The sequence below is a fragment of the Hermetia illucens genome, chromosome 6 (assembly GCF_905115235.1).
Source record: "Hermetia illucens chromosome 6, iHerIll2.2.curated.20191125, whole genome shotgun sequence".
NCBI classification, from domain to species: domain Eukaryota; kingdom Metazoa; phylum Arthropoda; class Insecta; order Diptera; family Stratiomyidae; genus Hermetia; species Hermetia illucens.
In genome coordinates, this window is record NC_051854.1 from 94,344,731 (window position 1) to 94,369,412 (window position 24,682).

General features: G+C 44.5%; 1 protein-coding gene across 2 annotated transcripts in view; it reads left to right on the forward strand.

Annotated features, from left to right (window-relative positions):
- Positions 1-250: 250 nt before the first annotated feature.
- The window catches only part of LOC119659813 (tachykinin-like peptides receptor 86C), a 491,301-nt gene continuing 466,869 nt past the window's right edge, over positions 251-24,682 (forward strand). For both annotated transcript variants that reach the window (XM_038068094.1, XM_038068095.1), the window contains exon 1: positions 251-739. In XM_038068094.1, the coding sequence (XP_037924022.1) occupies positions 558-739 (182 nt within the window). In that variant the 5' untranslated portion in view covers positions 251-557. The remainder of the gene's footprint in view (positions 740-24,682) is intronic.

A 24,682-nucleotide genomic window follows, 5' to 3' on the forward strand; every position in this document is an offset into this window, starting at 1 on the left:
AGCCATTCCTGCTTTATGTTCCGAGCCAGACAGTACTTTCAAAACGCTTTATTTTGCTTCGGAAAGTAGCAACATTCTTTGGTCAGTACTGAGCTTGTTCATCCCTATCATGGGGTAGAATAGAATGAGCAACTACCCCAATGTGATAACTGATAAGAACATCCCCTCGTTTGAAAATTGGGCAACTTGGCGGCTAACAGTGCGAAGGCAAGCAGCTTCCACCGCTAGTTTACATTCACTTATCGTGGCGTTAGCATGGCATTCACGCTGCCATTTTGGGAAATCCAAAGCCGGCATCCTTTCCGTTGAGTCTGCTGAATTTAAACTGAAACTTTTCCTTGTTCAATTTTTGTAGTGATTGTTTACGTTAGTCAGATACAAATCCTGTAGTGGTAGATAGTGGGTGTTTGGTGTAATTATATAGTTTGCTAGAACACTAGCCTGATCCGTGTATTATCCTGATAGTTGTAAATTAAGAGTGATATTCAATAAAGTAGAGTGGTTGATTGGTTGGTGAAAAGTTTTAGTGTTGTAAGTGAAAGTTGCTGGTGGTTAAAATGGGTGACGACATTGACATTGATTTACTGATGAATTGCACGATGTTGGCGGTAAATCGGTTTGCATTGGAAAGTATCGTCAATTCGACTGATTTAACTTCGTTGAATCGTACGGAGCTGGTGAATTTTTTAACGGAGATCATATCAAGTCAGGACTATGAGGGTACTATCAATACCATAAGGTAAGTCATTTTGGTAATATCAGGCGATTTTTCAAAGGAAATTTGTTGCTATTGTGATTCAAAGAAACTTTTCTCCACAAAGGCTTGTTTAGGATTAGGTTTCACCTCCATTAGTAGTTAACGATGTCCTTCCAATGATTCGCTATTTCTTTGACATTATTCATGCTCAACTCCTATTTGCGTCCTTGGTTAATGAGTGCTTCTACTGATCCTTATCTAAAAATTTCGTCGTGGCTTATCGATACATTAGATATTAAGTTCGTTGATATTTATCGATTCGATTCGTGATGCTAATGAAGTCAAGTAAAAGGAACGTCAGCTTTTCGAAATTTCTAAGCGTACAAACCATGGAATTCGGCGCATTATGGTTAAATATAGAATACCCATAGTTTGTGTACTATAATCTGACTAATGAAATCTTAGTGGGTGGAATATTAGCTGTTGGGGGATGTAAGAAAAATTGAAGAATATTTCAAGGTACAATTCGTTACACATACTTTTGTTGATATTCTGAATTTATTGACTACACGAAATATTTTTCTGCTTTTATTGTCCATAATTTGGGCATAATGAAAAATAATCTTATAGTTTTCCCCTTACCTGTTTTTAATTTAAGCTCAATCTCTTAAGAACTCCGGAGGTGTATCTCATTTCAAGGACATTCAAATTGGCAAGCTGTCGAGTATTTTTTTTATCACTTCGTGGTGGTGGCTTCAGTGGTTTCACTTTTCATATTTCAGCTTAGAATTTATAGTGAATGACCTTCTGGTCAATCTCAATACATTGGTTAGCTTTGTGGTCGAACCGGCTGTTTCTCAAAAGTTTAAGTTTTATGCCAGCTTGTTCCTTACGACAGGCTTTATTCTTTTCAGTCATCTGGTCAGTCTGTCAGTCTGTTTGTCCGGCCTTTCCTCAGAGATGACTGCACCTATTGACATGAAATTTGGTAGGAAGATGGGAACTGTCAACCTCCACGCAACCAGTGAATAACGTGCCTCTGTTCAGTTTAATAGGAAGTGTGATTGCATATGCATAAAGGGGGTGCATATTTTTTTTACCGAATATAGTCATGTGGGATACCAAATAAAAGATCTCGTATGGTACTTTTCAAAGGTCGCATCAGTTCTGCAATTTGTTGCAACACGGGAGAGTAGAGGGGCTAGAAAGTGTCCATTTCTTTTACAGATCCTGCTACCCAGTCCAAACATTCGAAAAAAAATCACGAGGTTGTATGACTAGGTTCCGAAACACACGCCCTACATACCGATATTTGCTCAAGTAAGGTTAAAAATATTATATTACAATACTTTTTTCAAGAAATTGACTGGAAATCCCCCTTAAGTGCATCCTAGAATTGTCATTGCAGCAATATAAACTATACCATTGAGTATAATATTACCCAGTTTGGTGGAAATGGCCATTGCTTTTTCGTTAGCCTTTATCCCGTTCACAAGGGGGGTCGGCTCGTGGTGAACCATTGTGCCAATTTGTTCTATCAAAGGCCAATTTTGGATACAGTCGCGAGGCTTTCAAATCCTTCCTCAAATTATGAGACCATACCATTAAAGACGCTTCCTTTGCAATTTTTTCACCATCGGTGCAAACCCGTATCGATCGCAGATGTCCTAGTCTTAGACCTAGTCCAACTTTACACCTTCATCTAGATAACTGCGAAACGCCGTTCATTACATTTTATAGTCGACCAACAGTCAGAACCAGTTTTATTCAGATTCACTCTATGACCGTGTTACATGAGACAATTCAATTTTTGGACAAGTTGCTCTCGGTCAGCTTGGCTTTTAGACGCTACGAAGTTATCATCTACAGAAAGTAATGTATAGGACGTTGAATGCTTAATTCCTGTGTGCCAGTGTTCATAACAAGAACAAAGAAGAGTGGTGAGAGGGCGCTTCCTTGATGAACACCGATAGAGTCACGAACCGGTTTTTATATGCCCGGAACATTTCGAACTTTATTCTTCGGATCGCGATGGAGCAATTCAATCCAGCACATGATATCTTCTGATACTAGGTGTTGTCGCTGAGCATAACAGATTAGTTTGTGTGGCACACGGTCAAATGCTTTCTCCATGAGAAATTACATACTGTGTATTGCATCAGTAGTTTCCCAGAGCTTAACACAGCCCCGCTTGGTTCAAGGTCATTTGAAGGATTTTGCGAATACGATTGTCAAGAACGCGATAAATCTTATCTCATGGTATGGGATAGCAACCGGATTGGACGGTAATTTGAACGTTCTGCTGGATTACCTTTCTTCTACCTTATTGGAATTGTAGTACTTTCTTGCCAGTCAGATGGTGTTCGACTTTAGTCAATAACCCGATTTATGAATTTAGCGAGCCACAGTGTTGTGACCTGCTTTTCAGAGCGCAGATGAGATGTGGTCAGGTCCCGCTGATAGTTACGTCGCGATGGATTTTACGTCAGTATCTGTTCAGTGGACTTAATCCCACGGTCTTTTTAAGATACAAATTGATTTTGTGACCACCATGAGAGCCCTGCTGAGACAAGTACAACGGTACAAGTCTATACTGAGTGCGCGGCTTGGTTTGTTCATACTGGTGAATGTAAGTTCCGTGTACCCGTGTTAAACCACAACACCGCGTTTGAGACCCGAAGCCCTCTTGTTTGCTTGAACGAAAATACACCCCCATGAAGCTCCCACAAGAGGGCTAACCGCAAACAACCGAACTGAGTTAACATATTCCAAGATTTCGGTTGGACCATGTGAAATCAGGGGCTGTCCCGGTTTCAGATGAGTCCCCGTGCAGATTCGGGTCTGACCGCCCTAATTAGGCAATGGAGCATTCGCCTACTGCATGACGACTAGCAAATCAAAGTGAATACAGCGTTTCCCGGTTTCATCACAAGGAGGTTCTCTACCGTCCTTTGGTCAAGTATTTCGGTTGATGAATCGTTTACTGTGCTTGATGATCCCAAGGGGTTGCAGAGGCCACTTTGGCAATCGTGTCTTTAACTTGGTTCCAGGATTCTTCCACATTCGTAATGGTTGGTAATCGCGAAAGTGGGATCATTTCTTCATTCTTCTCACGAAATCGTCATCATTAATTACGCAACGACTGGTATCCGGGCCAGGCCTACTTTAGCAAGGAGCTCCAAACACCCCGGTTTTGCGCCAAGGTCCAGCAATTTAATATCCTTAAAAGCTGTTTGGCGTCCTGACCTATGCCATTGCGGGGCAGACAATGCCCGAAAAGGAGCATTGCCCGAAAAGGAGCATTGTCTGCCCCGTCTTCTTTTTCTACCATAGATATTGCCCTAATAGATTTTCCGGGTTGGATCATCCTCATCCACACGGATTAAGTGACCCGCCTACCGCAACTTGTTGAGCCGGATTTCATCCACAATCGCCCATAGATTTCATCCTTTATTCGAACCGATGCACGGTTAGAGAAGGAGAAATGAAAGATAAAGTCAGATCTTCTGGAAGTTCAATTGAGGATGTCGATATAATGAAGGTTTAAACGAAGCTTACTATCAAACATCACCCGGAAATCCCTGTGAGGCTCAAACGCTATTAAAGCTTGATCCTCAGTTTAATATTGTAAGTTTTCAACGTGTAACATAAAATGCAGCATTTGCTCAGATTCAGTGTTAACAACACTGAATCTGATCTAAGGCACCACAGAGGTAGGGTGTCGAGGTTTAATTGAAGGCAGCTTTGTCAAGTAGGAGAAAACACGGCAGAAAATAGTTGAAGAGCGTCAGCATATAGTAGGCAGGCATAAGTTAATGAAAATAGGAAAAGGCCAAGAATGGTGGCTTGGAGGATCCCGGATAAAGGAACGAAAGGAGTCGAGAGAAAACCATTGAGACTGTACATAATATACTACTTAGGTACAATCGCAACGAGGAGAGAACAATTGAAGTTTATTGAGTGGAATAGAATCGTCATCGTCTCTCATTTAGAGACTTCGTGCCAAAGTTAATAAAATCAAGCAAATTAGTGACAATTTATATCTTCGATTGAAATCCATGCTTTACAATAAAGTGTCCCAAATGATACAAGTGACAGTCTTTTCATAATTCTCAAGAATCGTGGATATCGAGGAAAGGATAAATATCGGACGATAGTTCTCGGCTAGTTTAACATCACAATTTATTTGTCTATCAGTCTGTCTATCTCTTCCTTTTTTCATGGAGGAAGTTGGAAATCTTATAAAGGCACCGCCCGGACAGGTTGCGGCAGTGTCTGGGATTCTCACCCACGAAAACCACCGCAAGAATCGTTCTTTCTTCCCCGCAGGATCCCCGTAAAGCATTACTTCGCTGGGAGATTTGTGCTTTAAGTGACCAAACCTTCCGCTCTTCGCGCCCTCCTCGCGTACTTCTCTTCTTCATCTTCGCCTGTACCCTTGTGATTGCGGAATTTGCCTCCAAAGATGTTTTGACGGCTAATACTGATTTTAAGAAAGTTTTCTTTTCAGCAAATTCGTGGTCCTCAGGTGTGCAACCATATTCAGGGCAAAACGGTGAATCATTCAACCTAAATTGGTACATATACTTCCTGTAATTACCATGCCCCGGCAGGAATTGAGCCACGTAGTAGTTAATTTCATCGTGTCGCCGTTCAATACAGGAAATCACAGTGTGGGTCCAGCGATCCTTCTGAGAGTCATCTTACTGATGTTGCCACTTTAGCAGTGATTCCCGCCTTGCTGCCTTTCGGTATTATTCTCTTTTTCTCATACAGATAGCGTGCCTCACTTGCAGAATATCCATCGGAATCATTCCTGCAATGAGTAACGCTGCTTCGCCTGAGATTGTTCTGAATGATGATGTGACCACCAGCTCGAATACTGATAGTATTCCTTTTCTATGGTTGATAATCAAGACTGCTTCTATGTTTTGTTCCTCTGATGTGCTGATGGCTTTGCTAGCATACACTTCAACACCTTCAGGTTATTTAGCTACGAAAATCACGGTTAAATCTTCTACAAAACCGATTATCGTGGCATGGGGAGAATAAGGTGCCCATTGTACATCACGTTCCACAGGAGAGTACCCAACACTGAGCCGTGTGGTACTCCTTAGATGCCTCAGCCGTATAGTACCAAAGTGCCTTGTCCGATTCACAGGCAAATCTCTGCAAATTCCTCCTCGGTCACGGCAGGTATGGGTAAAGACATCGCTTGGTTATATCTTTTGCATTCCTTTTTATCCGCCATCACTATATTAAGAAAAAGATGTGGGTAGGTCAATAATTTGACTGCCCATTGGTGAGAATTCGTTGCGCATAATGCTCACTAGTGAACCAGACCATTTTCCCTGCCAATGTGGTACTTGAGCCTGTCCCTTGATAAGTGGTTACATTTCTGGTGTTTGCGAGGACCAAATCCTCGCAGACGTCTCGAGCAAAATACGGTCCCTAGTGTTTCTTAGGACCAAATACGGTCCCTGGTGTTTGCCAGGACCAAATCTTCCCAAAAGACTCGAGTAAAATACGGCCCCTAGTGTTTGTAGTTTGACTGTCCAAATCTACAGCGTTGAAATTGCCCGCTATAATTTTGGGGTTTCGATTTCTTGCATCCGAGACTAGTATACCTAGCATTTCCTCGAACTCTGCTGTCGTCGTGTTTGGCGGAGCATAGCAACTATGTATGTAGACGCCAATTATCACTTTTTGGATGGTTTCATCTCCACATACCCATATTGCCGCTTTGTTGGTTACATCTGCAACCCTGGCACCTCTCTTAGTGTTGCGATAAAGTTCGCTGATTATGGCCACCTCGACTCCCTTCTCATACATTGTCTTTGAGAGTAGGCCTTGGATTGCAATGGTTGAGGTTAATTGGGGAGTCCTAAGCCCGTATCCATTTAATGCTGAATCGGACCAAGTGGAGAACAACTTGTTCTCACTCTTTATGATCCACGGACCCCTCTTTTTGATTTTAACACCCAAGGCACAGTATATCTAATAGGCAGTACCCGCACTTAATGGATCGGACTTGCCAATATATTGGGCTTATACATACATATCATTGCCATTGGTTGAGTGCCTATGATGTGTACGGATAAACTTTTCCAATACATTCGCTAGTCTGGTCCATTTAGTGTGGATACTACTTATTTGGTGTACTGTGCCAAAGGTTCAAAAAATAAAAGAGAGACGAAGACGGCTACAGTTTCGTACCAGGGCAGAGGCAACTCATCAGACGCTGTCTCACCTGTCTGCTGTGAGCAGCGTGACCGAAAGCTGTTATACGCTTCCTTTTATAATTCGCAAAGCACTAAACTGTGAACTGTGGGCGGATTTACGTTGAATATAATTCGTGTTTTTCGAATTATAAAAGATAACGTATAACATCTGCGAGCCGCTTTGCTCACGCCGCTCACAGGACAGAGGTGAGACAGCGTCTGATGAGTTGCCTCTCCCCTGGTACGAAACCGTAGCCATCTTCGTTCCTCTTTTACACAATAAATCCATTTCTAGGGCCTCGCGGATGCCCCATTTGGTAGTAAATTTATCAATTACTTTACATTGTATCACAATCTCCTGCTTTTTAGTCCATATTTGTGCCTCTTCCCCTAAAAGCTTCTCCACCTTGCCCAGGAATTTTCAGCCGTCTTGCCAGGAGGCTCCTTCAGCTCCAGTATCAAATCTACTTTTGCGAACATATCTGGCTGACACTTTCTCCAAGGTCCATCAATTCTGGATCGGGTTTGACCTTCCTTGTGTCTGCCTGTCTGCCTGTATACCTGTCACATCCAATTTATTCGAAAACGCTGGAGGCTATTGTCGCTAAATTTGGTGAGAACATGTGGTTTGTGAATCCCTTTACATACAGCAAGTGACGTTATTTTGTGTTGAGTTTAAGGGGGGCTTCCTTAAACATGCAAAAGAGGGGTGTAAAAATATTTTTCACAGAATGTAGTCATGTGGGGTGTCAAATAAAACGGCTTAGTTAGTTAGTTAGTTTAGTTAAATGGGGGGAGCCGCAGCTCCGAGCACTCAGGCCATTATTAGGCCCATTGTACTATCCCCGTAAGTTGCCTATTCAATGGCTTCTCGCCTACGGTGTTCGCAGGCTTTAGCGAATCTGAGAACATTCTCAAGAGGCAGAGAGTGTGCAGATTCTTCATTGAAGAAAACCTTGCCAAGGTGTCTTCGTCTGAGATCTGAGGATGTCGGGCAGCTGCATAAAAAGTGCAGGGCAGTTTCCTCCTCCTCCTCACATTGGCTGCACACAGCCGAAACCACTACCCCAATCTTTTCCATATGGTAGTTTAAGGGGCAGTGTCCCGTCAAAAGCCCTACTAGGGTTTTCATGTCCCACTTCTTAAGGGACAACAAAAATGCCGCTCTAGTGGCCCTAGGCTCCTTCACAAGGATTTTCGCTTGCCGGCAAGAGTCCAAATTTCTCCACTCGGTTGCGTGAATCCTTGCAATTTCACCTTTCAGAGTAGACTTGACAGTAGATGGTCGGATTCCAAGAGCTGGTTCTGGGCCCACCATTGTGGATCCAGACCCTCGGCTAGCCAGTCTATCAGCCCCTTCATTACCGGCGATGTTAGAGTGCCCCGGCACCCACATCAGGAATGTTTCGTTCAGTCGGCCAAGTTTCAGCAGCACCTGATGACAACTCCACATCGACTGGCTTAATATGTTGTTGCCATCTAGTGCTGATAATGCCGCCCGACTGTCGGAACAGATTCGAATGGTGCGACCCCTCCATTTTTGTCGCAGACATTCTTCTGCTGCCAATGAAATGGCATATATCTCCGCCTGGAATATGGTCGTCATTTTTCCGAGGGGTCGGGCCAGTTCTATAATCGGATTCTCCGAGAACACCCCTGCACCCGATCCATCCTCCGTGACTGACCCGTCGGTGAAGATTATTAGGTCTGTAATCTGAAAAGACTCATGGCCACTTGTCGACCATTCTTGTCTTTCGGTGAATACGACAGTGTATGTCTTTTCAAAGACGAATCTGGAAACCATATGATCGGTCGGCATCAGGGCTACCGGATGTTTTCCAAGGAATTTTCAGATAGACGCATGCCCGTTGGATTGGCCGCCTTTCCACGCCCCAATGGTATCGAGCCTATATGCGCCGTTGGCTGCTTTCCGTTTCACCTCCAAGTGGATGGGGGGTAAATTTAGGATGGCTTCAAGTGCCGCAGTCGGCGTAGTACTCATTGCTCCAGTAATACTTAGGCAACTAAGTCTCTGAATCTGCGTTAGCAGCTTCCTGCTGTTAGCAAAGTTCAGTCTTGGCCACCAGACGATGCATGCATACATCAAAATGGGTTTTATTATGGATGTATACATCCAATATATCCGTTTAGGTGAAAGTCACCAGGTCTTACCTATCGGATTCCTACAGCACCAGAGCAATCTGCAGGATTTCTGGTATTGTTCCTGGATATGATGCTTCCACGTTAACTTGGAGTCGAAATGTACTCCTAAGTACTTGACTGTTTGTGCCAGTTGGATTTCCGCCCCTGCTAAGGTGGGTAGCGTATAGCTGCCCCACCTGACGGTCTTAGTGAACATAACTAGTCCAGTCTTTCTAGCGTTCACCGTGAGTCCATTGCGGAGGCACCAGCTGTGGATTACATGCAGAGTTGCATTCAAGCGGTCACATACTGTGTCCGCAAACTTGCCGGTAATTATTGCGGCTAGGTCGTCCGCAAATGCTTGCGCGAAGACTTTTTTGTCCTCCAGGAGTCACAGCAGGGTATCCATCACCAAGAGCCATAACAGTGGAGAGAGAACCCCTCCCTGTGGGCAGCCCCTGAGACATCCTGCTTCAATAGACTTCTGGCCGACCGATATGTGGATTTTTCTCCACTCTAGCATGTGAAGGATCCAACTGATTAGCAGCGGTTCGATTCCATGCTGTCTTGCCGCATCACAAATTGCCGCAAATGAGGCATAATTGAAGGCACCTTCGATGTCGATGAATGCGCCTAAAGCGTATTCTTGATCGGACATCGCCTTTTCAATTTTTGCCGTAAGTTCATGGAGTGCTGTCTCCGTGGATTTGCCTTTCTGGTAGGCGTGTTGCCTATGGTGAAGTGGCCATTTAGGAATGTGTGTATCCCTTATGAACCGATCTACTAATCTTTCTAGTCCTTTTAGCAGAAAGGACGTTAGGCTGATCGGTCGAAAGCTTTTTGCGTCTGTGTAGGTGGGTTTTCCTGGTTTGGGAATGAACAACACCTTCACATCCCGCCATATAATTGGAATATAAGCGTGTGCTAGGCAAGCCCGATATATATTCCGAATGTGTCGACCCAGGGCATCCATTCCTTCTATTACTAGCGCAGGAATGATGCCATCCGGACCTGCAGACTTATATCTGTGGAACGAGTTAAATGCCCATTTCACTCGCTCCAGTGATACTACTTTGCATGCCAGATTCCAATCTCTCGGTTGAGGGCTGTATGCACCTGTTGGCCCCGAGATTAGATTTTGAATGCTGCCTGGGAAGTGTACTTCAAGCAAATGATTTGCCGTTTCTTCATCGTTTTCTGTGTACTTCCCATTCTGTAAACGTAAGTAACCCAGTTTCTGGCTACGTTCGTTGACCAGAATCCGCTTCAGCTTTGAGGTTGCCTCAAGAGAGTTAGACTCTTCGCAAAAGCGTCTCCAAGATGATCGTTTGGCCGATCTTATGCTCTTCTTTAGAGCCTTCTGTGCCTCTTTATAGCGATTCCAGCTAGTGCTTGATTCACCCTTCAGAGCACGATTAAGGAGCATCCTTGTCGTTCTCCTCTGTTTTGCCAAATCCGAGTTCCACCATGGTGTTTTACCCTTCTTTGGCATCTTGAGTGGACAGCTTTCATCGAAAGCTTCTCTAATGCTAGTTGTGATCATCTGGGTTGTCTTCTCAATTCCAGCAATGGATTTGATGCGCCTCCCAGGGATCGAGACTCGGGCGTTCAATTCTGTTTGATACATTACCCAATCTGTCTTCCTCGGATTCCGAAATGGAGTGGGTGGAGGTAGATCCATGCCCATAACGAAATCAATGCGTCTGTGATCCGAGAGTGTGATATCGTTTGATACTCTCCACTCTCCGATCAGAGCCGCGATGTCAGGAGATGCCACCGTGATGTCGATGACCTCTCGCCTGACCACGTTGAAGAAAGTGGGTTCATTACCCACATTTAGGATCTGCAAATCGGTTCCTACTAGATACTCCAGTAGTCTCGATCCTCTTGCATTGATGTTCGAACTTCCCCAGCATATGTGGTGAGCGTTGACATCACATCCTGCTATTACCCCCATGCCTCTACTTTTGGCATATTGGATAGCTCTGATGAATGTTCCACTGGGAACGTCTTTTGCGTCGTAGGGGAAGTATGCAGAGCACCATAGTATCTCTTTATCTCCCTGTTGACTTTTTATGGTTAGCTTAGCCGATGTGGTGTCGCCATCACATAGATCGTTAACCAGGTTAGCCTGGAAGTCTTTGGAGACTACCATGCAGGTGCAGGGTCGATCGCTTCCATTGGCATACAATAGGTCAGCATGTTGGAAGTTTAGGCCCCTGACTGCCCCACCAACAACCCACGGTTCTTGTATGGGGTATATAAATGTCTTGCAGCTATTGATCCGACGACTGATAAGTGCAGTCGTCGCTTTACAATGCTGCAAATTTACTTGGGAGATGTGGCACCTCATTTATGTTTTAGATGTAGATGCCGGGGGCTGCATGTCCCCTTCAATGGTTTTAGGAGCCGACACTTGTAACGTGACGGTCCCCAGCCCATTGTAGAGCCGGCAACCCGATTTTTCCCGAACTTTCTTAACATCAGGTTCGGGAACGCCGATAGTGAGAAAAGTTCCCGGCCTACCGGTACTCTCTCCTGTTTTGCTGCCTAGCAGCAACCAGGTGGAAATGTTAAGGTTGTTCTGTACACCAAGTTGTTCCAGAACCCCAACGCCATTTCGCTCTTCTTCTGGAAGCCAGAGAAAGCACTTTTTGATCGATGGCAGCTCAGAGACCCTTTTCAAGGTTAGTCGCGCACCCTCCCACACATCGTTAAGGGAGGAGCAGTACTGCCTGAGCCACTCGTTCGTGTCTTCGTCGGCAAAGTTCAGCCGTAACATTTTACGGTATACACCTACCGACTCAAAGCAAAGCTTAATGCCTTGCGCGGACGCAGTCCTTACAGCTAGGAGGAGTTTCCTTCTAAGCTGTTCGCACTGCTCAGTATCGTAGCCGGATGGATTAGAGTCGTCATACAGGACCCATCCATCGGCTTCGATAGCCTTGGCTGTAAATGAAGGCATAGCCGTTGCCGGCCGAGCCCTCTTTGCCGCCTTTTGTGTCGATGAGTTAGGATCGTCCGAGGACCGCTGCCGCTTCGGTTTCCCCTTAGCCGCAGGTGCCCCGAACGCTCCTTTCCCCTCAACCTTGGTACAGCTCTTTGGTTGTGCGTTGCCCGGAGGCGGTTTGCCCGAAGGCGGTTTGCCCGAAGGCGGTTTGCCCGGAGGTGGTTTGCCCGAAGGCGGTTTGCCCGGAGGCGGTTTGCCCGAAGGCGGTTTGCCCGGAGGCTGTTTGCCCGAAGGCGGTTTGCCCGAAGGCGGTTTGCCCGAAGGCAGTTTGCTGTCCGTGGACAGGTGCTTCTTCATGGGCAAGACTTTAGCCTCAGCAGGTGGCGCCGATTGGAGCCTGGGGTCAGGAGTACGACAGAAGGGGCCTGCTTCGGCTCATCCGTTAAGGACTGGGTCCCAATTGAATTGGTTCCCACTTGAATAAGTGGGGAATCTGAGTCTAGACTCAGGTTCTCCATCGATGAGCTCAGGGTTGCCCCTTCACTCGGGGTTGGATCGTCACGATCGAAGTTTAATTGTGTTTGCTTAGTAGGTTTGTGTTTTTGCTTTTTTGTTTTTTCATAATTGGCTGCCATGGCCTCAATTTTTCCGGGGAAAGTAAGTCGATCTCGACAGAGCCCCTTTTTGCCGAGACAAGGCTAGTTGAAACTGGGGGTCGCCTGGTACCCAGAGTTCACCGTTTACGGCCACATCTTAACCCCTTTGACCATTCAGCCCTTGGCACGGTAGTCACACCTTGGCTTGGGGTTTTGATTACGGCTTGGCTTCAGGTGTCACCTCCCGTTTCCTGGAGGATCTTCCTTACTGAGCTCCCTCACCACGTCAAGGTAGGTAATCGTCGAGGGAGAATATAAATAAATAAATAAAACGGCTTAATTAATACTTTTCGAAGCTGGTCTTATTTCTGATATTGGGTGAAACGTAAGGGGACCGCGAGCTCAAAATGGATGACGTTAGGTCCACTACCACCCTTAACATTACACTGCCCGAAGTAATGTGACAAACGGTTCCAGGCTAGCTCTCTGACGATGGGGAGGTGTTTAGTTGGTAGTCCGATGACGTACCGAATCGGGAGTCCAACACTGTGTGCGTAAATGCATTCACCTACCCTACCCCAAAAAAAAAAAAAACAAAAAAAAACCCTTAACATTAGAACTGTTAATAAGAAATTCAGTGAAAGGATTTAGTAGAAGAATGGAAGATGTGATGGCTGTGGAATGGTCACTTCCATCGGAAAAGGAGAAGAAGAATGTTTTGAATTCCCAAGGATCAAGTGACAAGATGACATGGACATCCTTAAGGCTACAAAGTTGTCCCGGTCTTCAGCACCACCTGAACGGCGGAACCCCAACCGAGACACGCTGGGTATGAAAGGGGAACTCGAGAAGCGAACGAAACAAGGGAGAAGTCTTTTAGGTTTATCATAAAAGGCGAAGGCCGCCTGGTCGCATGATAAATTTTCTAACATACATCTCCAGTCGAATGAAGAAAGAAAGGTATGTAACATAAGGTCGTTTCTGCAATTAAAACTCAAAACTGGTACATCCTTTTGAAAAGCAGGAACCATTGGCTGCATTCTGACTGACCATAATTCAGGAGGAGTATCAGAAGATGATGAGTGTCTATTTCTCTTTACTGAGGCACCAGAATCCACGGAACTTTTTTATGTGACTACTCCGCTTGTGAATGCGTCAGACATCAGGATTGTGGTGCTGGTGGACTCCAGGTCTGTTGAGTGTAATAGAACCCTAGGGTTTGAGAGTTCGGAGGCAATGCTGCACAGACACACATAGTACATAGTAAAACCAAGGTCCTCTTCGTTGATTGAATACTGGTGAATCTATTCCCTCCTTTACCATTTTCTCCAATACATTCCAGTTGCTAATATTAATTGATGAAATTCGGAAACGTAAGGAGATTTCAAATCGCTAATGAGAAGATCCTTGCTAATATCCACATCCCATAATATCGCTCGCCATATAGATCCTAACAGGAAATTATAATTTATAATTTCGTCGATGTATTACTGCATTCGTTATGCAGGCATCGGAAATTTAATTTCAACATCCATATCATAACCACAAAATCCGGTAGATTACCTATTGTGTCATGAAACGGGGAAAGCAATGACCAAGTCCTGTTTAATTATTGCCCTGACTACAGGATAACAAGCCAATCTGAAATCGATAACGTCATTCCAACAAATACCGATTACATCTGAAGTTGAGGGCAAACCACACAAACCAAAGTTATTTAAGAAGTATTTAAGGACACCGGAACCAAAGGAGGGTAGTCCTAATTTTTCATGAATGAATGATGGAAGTTTGAAAGCTATCGGCTTAGGGTTAGGGGGGAAGTTTAGAAGTCAGTCAGTCGTGCAAAGGTTTACTTGCCATTGAATGAAATTTCGGTATCTGAAAATAGCCCAGCCAATTATTTGAACTCTTTTTTTTCTGTAGCTCCCCACCAAAAAAAAAAAAGATATTGTTCCCAATTTTTAATTAGAAAAATGTTTATTACAAGCCACTTCGCGTTGGCCAGGGACCATATCCTAGGAACACTACCTTCAACCCTTATCTCTTAGCCCGGCACAGCAACATTGAAGTGTACATTATCCTGTTATACGCTCGGAAGTCAACTGACAAAAAATCCTTGGAAACTCGCGAAATGAATAGCAAACAAGTAAATGGTGGTTATATTTTCAATCCTCGATTTTATCTGGCAAATTATGGGTTTCGAGGTCACGGAACGCTTAAATAAAAGAGACGCTCTGCCTGTGAGCGAATGGGGTGAGTTGGGCGACTAAGGAGTTTTACATAGTTTCAATGTAGGATGGAGTTCCATGATCCCTACCAAGCGTTGAGTGTCCCATAGTTCAAATTTATTGTCTCAACCCATCAAGTGTCCTTTTGAGGTATTTTTCCATTATACGTTTATCCCCACATAAAAATATGTTTATGTGCGTCCATGTAGTAGAAAATCCGTAAATGGTCGCGACTATATTCGTCGAAATTTCAAAAAGATGCGGTTTAAATATTTTCAAATCAGAAAAAGGAAAAGGCAGATGGATCACAGACGGAATACGACGAAATTCACCTCGGGTCCTTCAGAATTATTTATTATCATTCTTTGTCCTTGCTTAAGTCGTCCGACTGTATTGCTTCGTTTATTTCTAGAATTTTGTCTAGGGATAATGTTTGATTGAATTTTCCATGAAATGAATCTATTTAGCTGATGAAAATGTATTTGGAGTAAATTTAGCTACGACAAAGTTTCACCTCGGCCGGCAAAGGACATTCATATGTGGTTTCTCTAATACGAAATATTTTCCCAGAACATGTCTGGAGGTCTCACCACTCTCCTCACAGAAACTACAGACAGTGTTTGTAGATATCCCTAGCTTCCCCAGGTGGTAGTTTAGCCTGTAGTGACCAGTGAGTATTCCAACTAAGATCCGGAGGCTCTTCTTGGTGAGGTTTAAGCTATGTTTCCCGCGCTTGGGTTCGTATCCCTCCATGAGTACCCTGGACTGTTCCATTCCTGGTAAGTTCACCCAGCAAGGTTCCATCAGTCATTCCTGTTGTAGCCATGAACCCATTTCGTATCCTACAAAATGATTTTGGGCCGCATAAAGGCGTCGCTGCTCCTTTCTTGGCCAGCTCATCTGCTCCCTTATTGTCTTCTAACCCAATGTGGCCTGTAATTCAGAGTACCCAGAAATTTTTGAAGGTGCCGAGCGTGTTTAGTTTGTTAAGACGTTCCCATACGAATTTGGAATTTACCTGGTAGGTCCTAAGTGCCTTAATAACCGGTTGGGTGACAGTTAGAATACGAATGTTATGTCCCTCAAAGTCCTTATCGAGGTTGACGCAGGCGCATGTTTATGGCGTATATCTCCAATTGGTTCAAAGTACGTTTTTCTTAGATTAATAATCCCAGTACTTGCTCCCTCTGTCGTCTATGCTCACTCCTAAACCTCTCTACCATGGGCCACTAAAGGGTGGAATGCCGGGAGGAAGGAAATGACACGTGATTTTCTCCTTGATTAATAGAGCTGCTTGCGTTTTTTTAATTGTATCCTTGTATTCAAGTTGCAATGTATTGTTAGCTCCGATGAAGTTTGTTCTTAGATCAGAGTCAATCTCACTACCCAACCCATGCCTGGGTACAAAATTCTCATGGGAGACAGTGAAATTGTAACTCCGGAAGCGGGAATTGATTGATGCTGTACTCTTGACTCAGCTCGAAAGCATAGTAAACATTTACGAAGCGTCCTTTTATAAAGGAAGGATATTTTAGTCAAACCGCGGCTAGAATTGTTCGTGTGCTTGCATGCAGTAGCCTTTTGTGGTAGTCCTCGGTAAAAAATTGAGCGAAGTATGATTTCCCATAGATTAGTCTTGCTTTCGTATCATCATATGGTACCTGAATGTTCCTTTCAGGCCACTTTCAGGCCACTTTCAGGCGTTGAGGTAACCACATTGAGCAGACAGCAGACGATATCTGCTGGGTTTTGTTTCGTATTAACATATAGACATTGTGTCCTTACTGAGATTATCAAAATGTAATTGACTTTGTTTGTTAAATAAGTTTTCCACTTGTTTGGGTGGTGACTCAAGTAGTCAATAGCAGCTAACGGCGGGTCTACTAGCTCCTGTTTTTATTCCTAAACGCCCCTAGATTTCCCCTTTCTTTGACTCGGGCTTAGGTTTCTCGGGAGCATTTCTCTGATGCTGCAGAGTTAGGTCTGTCCTGAGCCTTCTTAAGAGCCTTCTTTGGTTTTAGGCCTTCCTTCAATAGCTTAAATGCTATTTAGAATCTGTGCCACTCAGGCCTGCCTCTTTGCTTATGTCTGAGTTCGTGTTACGTCTCCCCGCATGCCCGCTTCCTTTGAGAATGTAACATTAGTCGGTATGCCACATTCTTCCGTTCCGTTGGAAGTTTATGTTCATCGTCAAACCAGTCGTTCCGACTTTTTTTTTGCGGCAGGGGCCAAGTATCTTTACGACCGTATCGAAGATAACGTTCTTCAGGTGGTTGTGAAGATCATTTATCTCCAGGATCTCTGTTGACTGTGGTTATTGCGGCATCCATTTCCCTCTTATAGGTGTTGCGGAGGGCTGCGTTGTGAATGGCTTCAGTACTCACTCTCACCTGATTCTCAGAGGGGATTGTAGGTGGTGTCGCAATTCGAGCTTGGAGCACTATGCCAACGAGATACTGGTCCGGGTCTATATTGTTCCTCTAAATGTTCTGACATTCATCAAGGCTGAGAGGTGGCGGCGTTCAATCAGCACGTGGTCAATTTGAATGAAAGTGGTCCCATCTTTCCGCGCAAACTAGGTTCATCCAACAACCATTTCGTGCGATACTGGTACCTGAATAATCCGCAGTCCGTTATCATTGGTATCCCTATGTAAGCTATGGGAGGCGATGTATCGCCCGAATACGGGCTCCGTTCGTACTTGACTGTTGAAATCTCTAAGTATGATTTTGATATCATACTTGGGACAGGCTTCGAGGGTTCGCTCAACTGCCTCGTAGAAGGTATCTTTCTCTGACTCTACAATCTCCTCTGTAGGGGAGTGAACGTTTATGAGGTTTATATTTCTAAACTTTCTTAGCAAATGCAGAGTGCATAGCCTTTCGCTTATGTTTTCAAATGCGATAACAGCAGGTTTCATTTTTTGGCTGACTAAGAAACCTACTGTGAGCACATGGTTTACGGGTTTATGACGGCTCTTCTCCAGGAAACCGGTCCCTGTCCATCGCATCTCTTACAACGTTGTTATATCAGCCTTATATTGGGACAGTGTATCCGCTAGCTTTTCAGCAGCATTCGGTCTGTACAAGGAGCGCATGTTCCACGAGAAAATGCACAAATCGTTTATCCGTTGTCGTTGCTGGGTTCGTAGTTTTGAAATCCATCCTGGTCAAGGCTCCTTTTGTGGCTCCGTAACATCGGTTTTTCGTGTGGGGTTGTCAGCCCTACCTAACCCACAACCTGGAGGACCAGTTGGTACATTTTGTCCCGTTTTAGGTGCGGGAGACTCGCCGTCATCGTTCTCCTTCTGCAGTTTTTTATAAAGAAAGAATTCCCAGCGATCACCACATGGAGGTGGAGATAGGGTTTGGTAGTAGAGCTGTTGGTGTTGATTCAGAAGGCGTTTCCAAGGTTTCATGCTCCAATTCACGTTTCGCCCTGGGACCTATACTACCCTTTGACCGCCAGTAATGATTTTGGTCCGACAATATTCAATTACTTATTAACGATTTTTTATTACTATCTTTTCCATGGCCGATTTTCCTCTTTCTTTAGTATTTGTCCCGTTCACAAGCCGGGTCGACTCATCGTGATGGGTTATGCCTGTTCTTTGTTTTATCGAAGGCATGATCTGACTGTAGTCATGGAGCCTTCAAATCACCATTCAGCAGATCATGCCACCGAGGTTTCGGCCAGTCTTTTGGTCGCTTAACATCGACTTCCAAATTTTAACCATTCTTGGAAAATGAATTCTCGTTAGTGCGAATTACGTGACCATACCATCGAAGACGAATTTTTTGCAATTTTTCGGCGACTGGTGCAACCCCATATTGATCGTGGATATACTCATTTCGATCAAGGCGTGTTACGTCACTAGTTCGACTCCACTTTTTGGTCTCTATTACTGCGAGGCGTCATTCATTGCCTTTTATGGTCGGCCAACACTCAGGATTATAGAGGGTGATAGGGTGGACGATATTTCGGTAAATGTTAACTTTGAACCTTCTTGATACGCCGATTACAAAGAGCACCGGAGCAGCGTGAAGTAATTCCATAGCACTTTTGATTGGCAAATAGCATTGATCCGATATATTTCAATTACTCACTCCTGGGCAGTTCGCCGCCATTGACACTGATAGTGAATGTTAAGGATGCTCTTATTTGATTAGAAAACTGAACTTTTATGCTATGTTTGGAGCCGTTGTATTCTGGTATTGTTGAGTCTATTCTTTGAATGTGCAAATACCGATATTGCGAGGACTTTTTGAGAGAAATACTAGCTGACAAGCGGAACTAGCAAATTCATGCTTCACGCAAAATGTTTGGAGCCAAACTGGAACGCTAGTAACTGGCTGCCATATGTGCACGCTCGGAACTCTAAAATAAGAACATCCAACTCGGAAGCCATTTCCATGGGACGTAATTCTGATGGCGAACTTGCATTCTTTGCCTTTCTGTGATTAGAACATCAGAAGGTAAACGTTTTCATCAAGAAGTGGACGGGAGATTCAACCCCCAGTGCGTTGTTTAAAATGTTGGATGGAGAAAAATCATTGCGTATGTTCGATAGTCAATGGCATATGCGCGTGAAAAATTTCGTGTATAGGCCTGCCGTGTATGTGATGCAGGGCATTGCGAGCATATGGCTGCGGGCATGTGGCATTGTGCAGCTGTTTAGGACCATGGAAAATCAATGTAGTAACCACATGAGTCACGGGTCAATTAGATACCTCGTCCTTACCCCAAAGGGATACAATGACATTTCATGCCGCTTTCCCACTGGATCTGCCCCCCTGTAGACTTGTACCATTTTTTTGCTATCCATTAACCCCTACGCCTTTTAGGGCGTTTTAAGAAAAAGATCACTGGAAACAAATAAGTCGCTCTTTTGAATGATGAATTCGTTAGAAAGCGTTTAAAAGTAATAATATGGAGGAAATAGGAAAGTGGTTGAACAATTAGATTGGGGAGGAGAATAGGATTTTTTGAAATTTTCCTAATATTTGGAATTCCTTGTCAACAAGCGCCCGAAATAGTGGCTTTAATTTGTATCCCGAACCAAACTATAACACCAGCAAAGCTTCATCTTAGCCTCAGATAATTTCATCTGATCACTATCTATTTGACTAAGCACAATATTACTTTTAAAGACCCTCACAAAATTGAGTTGTTTGCTCATAGCAAACATGCTCTTTTTTTCCATAAAAATCCATAAAGGACATTACAATGCTCTTTTCTTACTCGTAAATTCCTTGGTCTGGATTGCCATTTAGCAAACAAAATTTTTCTTAGAACAGAACACAAGGATATCTCTGTGGCCAACCTGAAACCAACCAAAGTGAAATAGTGCAGATCCACATAAAGGTGTCCTCGTTAATCTTGTCAGGAGCAGATAAACAAATAGACCGACACAAAGCAAACCAAATAAAATATATGCTTTATGTCCAATACAACACTTTGAAAAGATTGTCAGCAAAAGGAGACGCTTCAATGGTTAAGGAAGAGATAGGAATGCTATGAGATATTATAAATACAAAAAAACTAATATAGCAAAATTCCTTTTCAAATATCTGGGTTGCACTTCCTGTTTCCTCCGTGGTACTTTTCTACTCGCATTCATCTCTTCTTACAAGCAGGACTTTGGTTCTTTCGAATCCAATTTGGTATCCTTGTACTGAACGTTGGCCGATACGCATATCTGCAGTCTGCTTTCAACACTATCAACGCCGGTAAAGTAAAATTTTGTTTGGTTTGGTAAGCTGCTATCCAGAGAGTGCAGTCTTATAGCCAAAAACGGTTGTGGTGCACTTCAAGGCAAGTGTGCACTTACGTAAGTACGAGTACGTACGAGGGATTCATATATCGTCCTTATGGACTGTACTAAGTCGAAATGTCAGCATTGCATTCTTTCTCACCACTGGGTGCAATGGCGGAGCTTCGTTCCTCTAGTTTAGAGTGTAGTATGAAGGATTTGCTCCTCGGCTAGTATACCAACAAAATTATATTGATCCAATTTTCTAAGACAGTAAGATAAAACAGTAATGGCGAACGAGTTGGAAATGGGAAGCTAAGGCTTGAGGTGTGAGAAGTTGTGTGTATTTTTGTATAAGAACTCACAGGTTCCGCTGGTTATGTACGTAACTCCCAGTACACATGGATTAAGTCTTCTTTTTCTTCAGCCTTTGTCCCGTTCACAAGCGGGGTCGGCTCGTCGTGATCGGCTTCGCCATTTGGCTCTATCGAATGCCTGATCTGGGTGCAATCTCGAGGCTTTCAAATCCCCATCTAGCGTATCAAACCACCGTTGCTTAGGTCTGCCTTTTGGTCCTTTACCATCGACTTCGATGTTCAGACCAATCTTGGCAAGTGAATTCTCGTTTGCACGAATTGCGTGACCATACCATCGAAGACGCCTCTCTCGCAACTTTTCCACGATCGGTGCAACCTCATAACGATCGCGGATATCCTCATTTCGGATGTGATCTAAACGTGTGACGCCACTAGTCTAACGTAGCATCTTCGGCTCCATTACCGCAAGACGCCGTTCATTGTCTTTTATGGTCGGCTAACACTCAGAACCATAGAGAACGACTGGACGGACGACATTGAGGTAAATTTTTGATTTGAGACGATCGTTGATACGTCGATCACAAAGGATACCAGTTGTGGAACGCCACTTCATCCAGGTTGCGTTAATGCGTGAAGCAATTTCATAACGCAGTTCTCCATTGGCTGATAGCGTTGACCCGAGGTATTTAAATCGCTCAGTTCTGGGCAGATCACTGCCGCTGACAGTGATTGTGCCTGTTTCATGGGGATCGGTCGTCAAAAATTCAGTTTTGTTTAAATTCAATCTGAGACCGTGTTGCATGAGGCGATCATTCCATTTTTGAACAAGTTGCTCGAGATCATTTTTGCTATCAGATGCTAGGAAAACATCATCTGCATAAAGCAGTGTGTAGGGCGCTGGACGTTGGATATCCCGTGTGACGGTGTCCATAACAAGGACAAAGAGGAGTGGTAAGAGGGTACTTCCTTGATGAACACCAACAGAGACACGAAGCGGTTTTGATACACCCGCCATACTTCGAACTTTACTTTTCGGATCGTGGTAGAGCAATTGAACCCAGCGCACGTGTTGTCGTAAAGCATACCTGATGAGTTCGTGTGGTACAAGGTCAAACGCTTTCTTTAGATCCAGAAAGGCAATGTAAAGAGGGCGATGCTTCTCACGGTGTTTCTCCATGAGTAACCGCGCAGCGTGTATTGCGTCAGTAGTTCCGCATGGTTCATGGTTCATGGTATGGGAAAGTAACCGGATCGGACGGTAATTTGAACATTCTGCTGGACTACCTTTCTTTTTCCATATTGGAACAGTGGTACTTTCTTGCCAGTCAGATGGTGTTCTTCCTTCCTGAATAACCCGGTTAAAGAATTCACTGAGCCACAGTGTTGGGTCCCAGCTCTTCGCTTTCCAGAGCTCAGATGCGATGTCGTCAGGTCCTGTTGCTTTCCCCGATTTCATTCGTTTTATTGCTTCCTCGACTTCAGTTGCGCTGACTGGTGTGTGTGTGTATGGTGGGGGAGAAGCTACAGCTTCTGAGCACTCAGGCCGCGTTGGCCCATTGTACTCGCCTCCCCCGTCTAACGGAATATTCCGGATTCGTTAACGTATCGCAGGATTTCCGTTAGTGGATGTGATGCTACCCGTCGCAATTGGAGGACATCGGCACCAAAGATCTGATGCCTGATGCGTCCATAGGCGGGGCATTCACATAGGAAATGCTCCGTGGATTCCGCTTCCTCATTACAGGAGGAACACGTATCATCTTCAGTAATTCCTATTCTGAACATATGCCCAGCTAGTGAATTATGGCCTGTGAGAATGCCCACAATACACCTGCAAGTCCTCCTGCTTTTCGACAGGATAAACTTTGCGGTACGTATGTTGGGTTCTGGCAGGAAAAGTTTGGTGTGTCGAGCAGCATTTAAGCTCTGCCACCTGTCGTTATGGGAAACTTGTTCCCAGTTTTTGAAAACAGATTTAGCCAATGCCACTGATACCCCAATTGCTGGCTCCGGTCCCGGCATAGGGGAGATTGACCCCTCTTTCGCTAAAGCGTCCGAGATTTCATTTCCCTCAATGCCACAGTGACCAGGTACCCAGAGTAGTTCCACCGTATTGAATCTAGACATAGAGTTCAAACGGTTTCTGCATTCCTGAACGATTTTCGAGGTGATCAAAGGACTGCTCAATGCCCTCAGTGCAGCTTGACTGTCACTGCAGATTGCGATGCGCCTGCCCTTCAACCGCTCGTCAATCACCCAGTTTGCCACCCTTAGGATCGCATAAGCTTCGGCTTGAAAAACCGTTGCATATTGTCCCAAAGGAAAAGCTCACTTCTCGTTTTTATTCGAGAGGCAGACTCCGGCTCCAGAACCCTCTTCTGTTTTTGAGCCATCGGTGTAGAAGACTTCCGTATATCCCGCCACGCATTCCTCTGGGTCTTCCCAGTCCTCTCTATGCTTCAGGCTAACTACATATCTTCTACCAAACAGATGTATGGGGACACGAGAATCGGAAGGCATTGTAAGAACTGGATTCAGTCCTCTCAGTAACTCTTCCGATGCTCGGTGCCCCCCATATCCGTTGTTTTCTTATAGATCTAATCGAATTAGCCTATGAGCTGCTCTCATTGCAGCGTTTTGAATAAATATATCCAGGGGCTGCAAATTGAGTAGTGCATTCAGAGCTGCGCCGGATGTCGTGCTCATGGCACCAGTGATACCCAGACAAACAGTTCTTTGCAGTGCGGCTAGTTTACGGTGAAAACCTTTTTGTCTCACCTTAACCCACCACACTACGGATGCATATACGAACATCGGCCTAATGATGGCAACGTATATCCACATTACCACATGAGGTCTGAGTCCCCATGTCGAGGCAAAGGTCCGTCTGCACAGTCCATGAGCTGTGAGAGCTCCTTTCATCTTTACCTCTACATATTTGTTCCAAAGAAGTTTTTTATCTAGAATGACCCCCAGATATTTCACTTCTTCGGAGAGTTGAAGGGTAGTACCCCTCATCTCAGGGAGACAAAGTCCATCCAGTTTTCTCCTTTTTGTGAATAAAACCATTGTGGTTTTATTGGGATTAACTGACAAACCATGTCTAAGGCACCAGCTGTCTATCAAATCAACGGCACGCTGTATGTTCCTACATACCGTTCCAAGATTCCGATCAGCAGCAAGTACAGCCACGTCATCAGCATAAGCTTGAGCGTGTATTGGCAAATTTTGCAGTTCGCAAAGCAGTGAGTCGATCAGCATACTCCACAGAAGCGGCGAAAGCACACATCCTTGGAGGCAGCCCTTCGTCGCTTCTGTAGTCAGGTAGCGATCGACCCCTACCTCAGCGCACAACAACCTTTGCGCTAGCATAGCATGGATCTACTTAATTAAAGCATCATCAACACCATGCGCTCTGGCGGCATCACAAAGTTTTTAAAAAGGCGCACAGTCAAAAGCCCCTTCAATGTCCACGAATACCCCCATCGCGTACTCACCATTCAAAATTGCATCCTCTATCTTTGTGACCAAAGAATGAAGAGCAGACTCACAGGACTTTCCACGTTGGTAAGCATGTTGGTTTTCACTAAGTGGGTGTGACCTAAGTGCGTTTCCACGAATATGACGCTCCACCAGTCTCTCCCCACCTTTCAGCAAGAATGAAGTCAAGCTGATCTGTCTGAAGTTCTTTGGATTAGAATAGTCATCTTTCCCAGGTTTCGGTATGAAAACTACCTTAACCTGTTGCCAAGAAGAAGGCTCGTAGCCCAGAGCAAGAC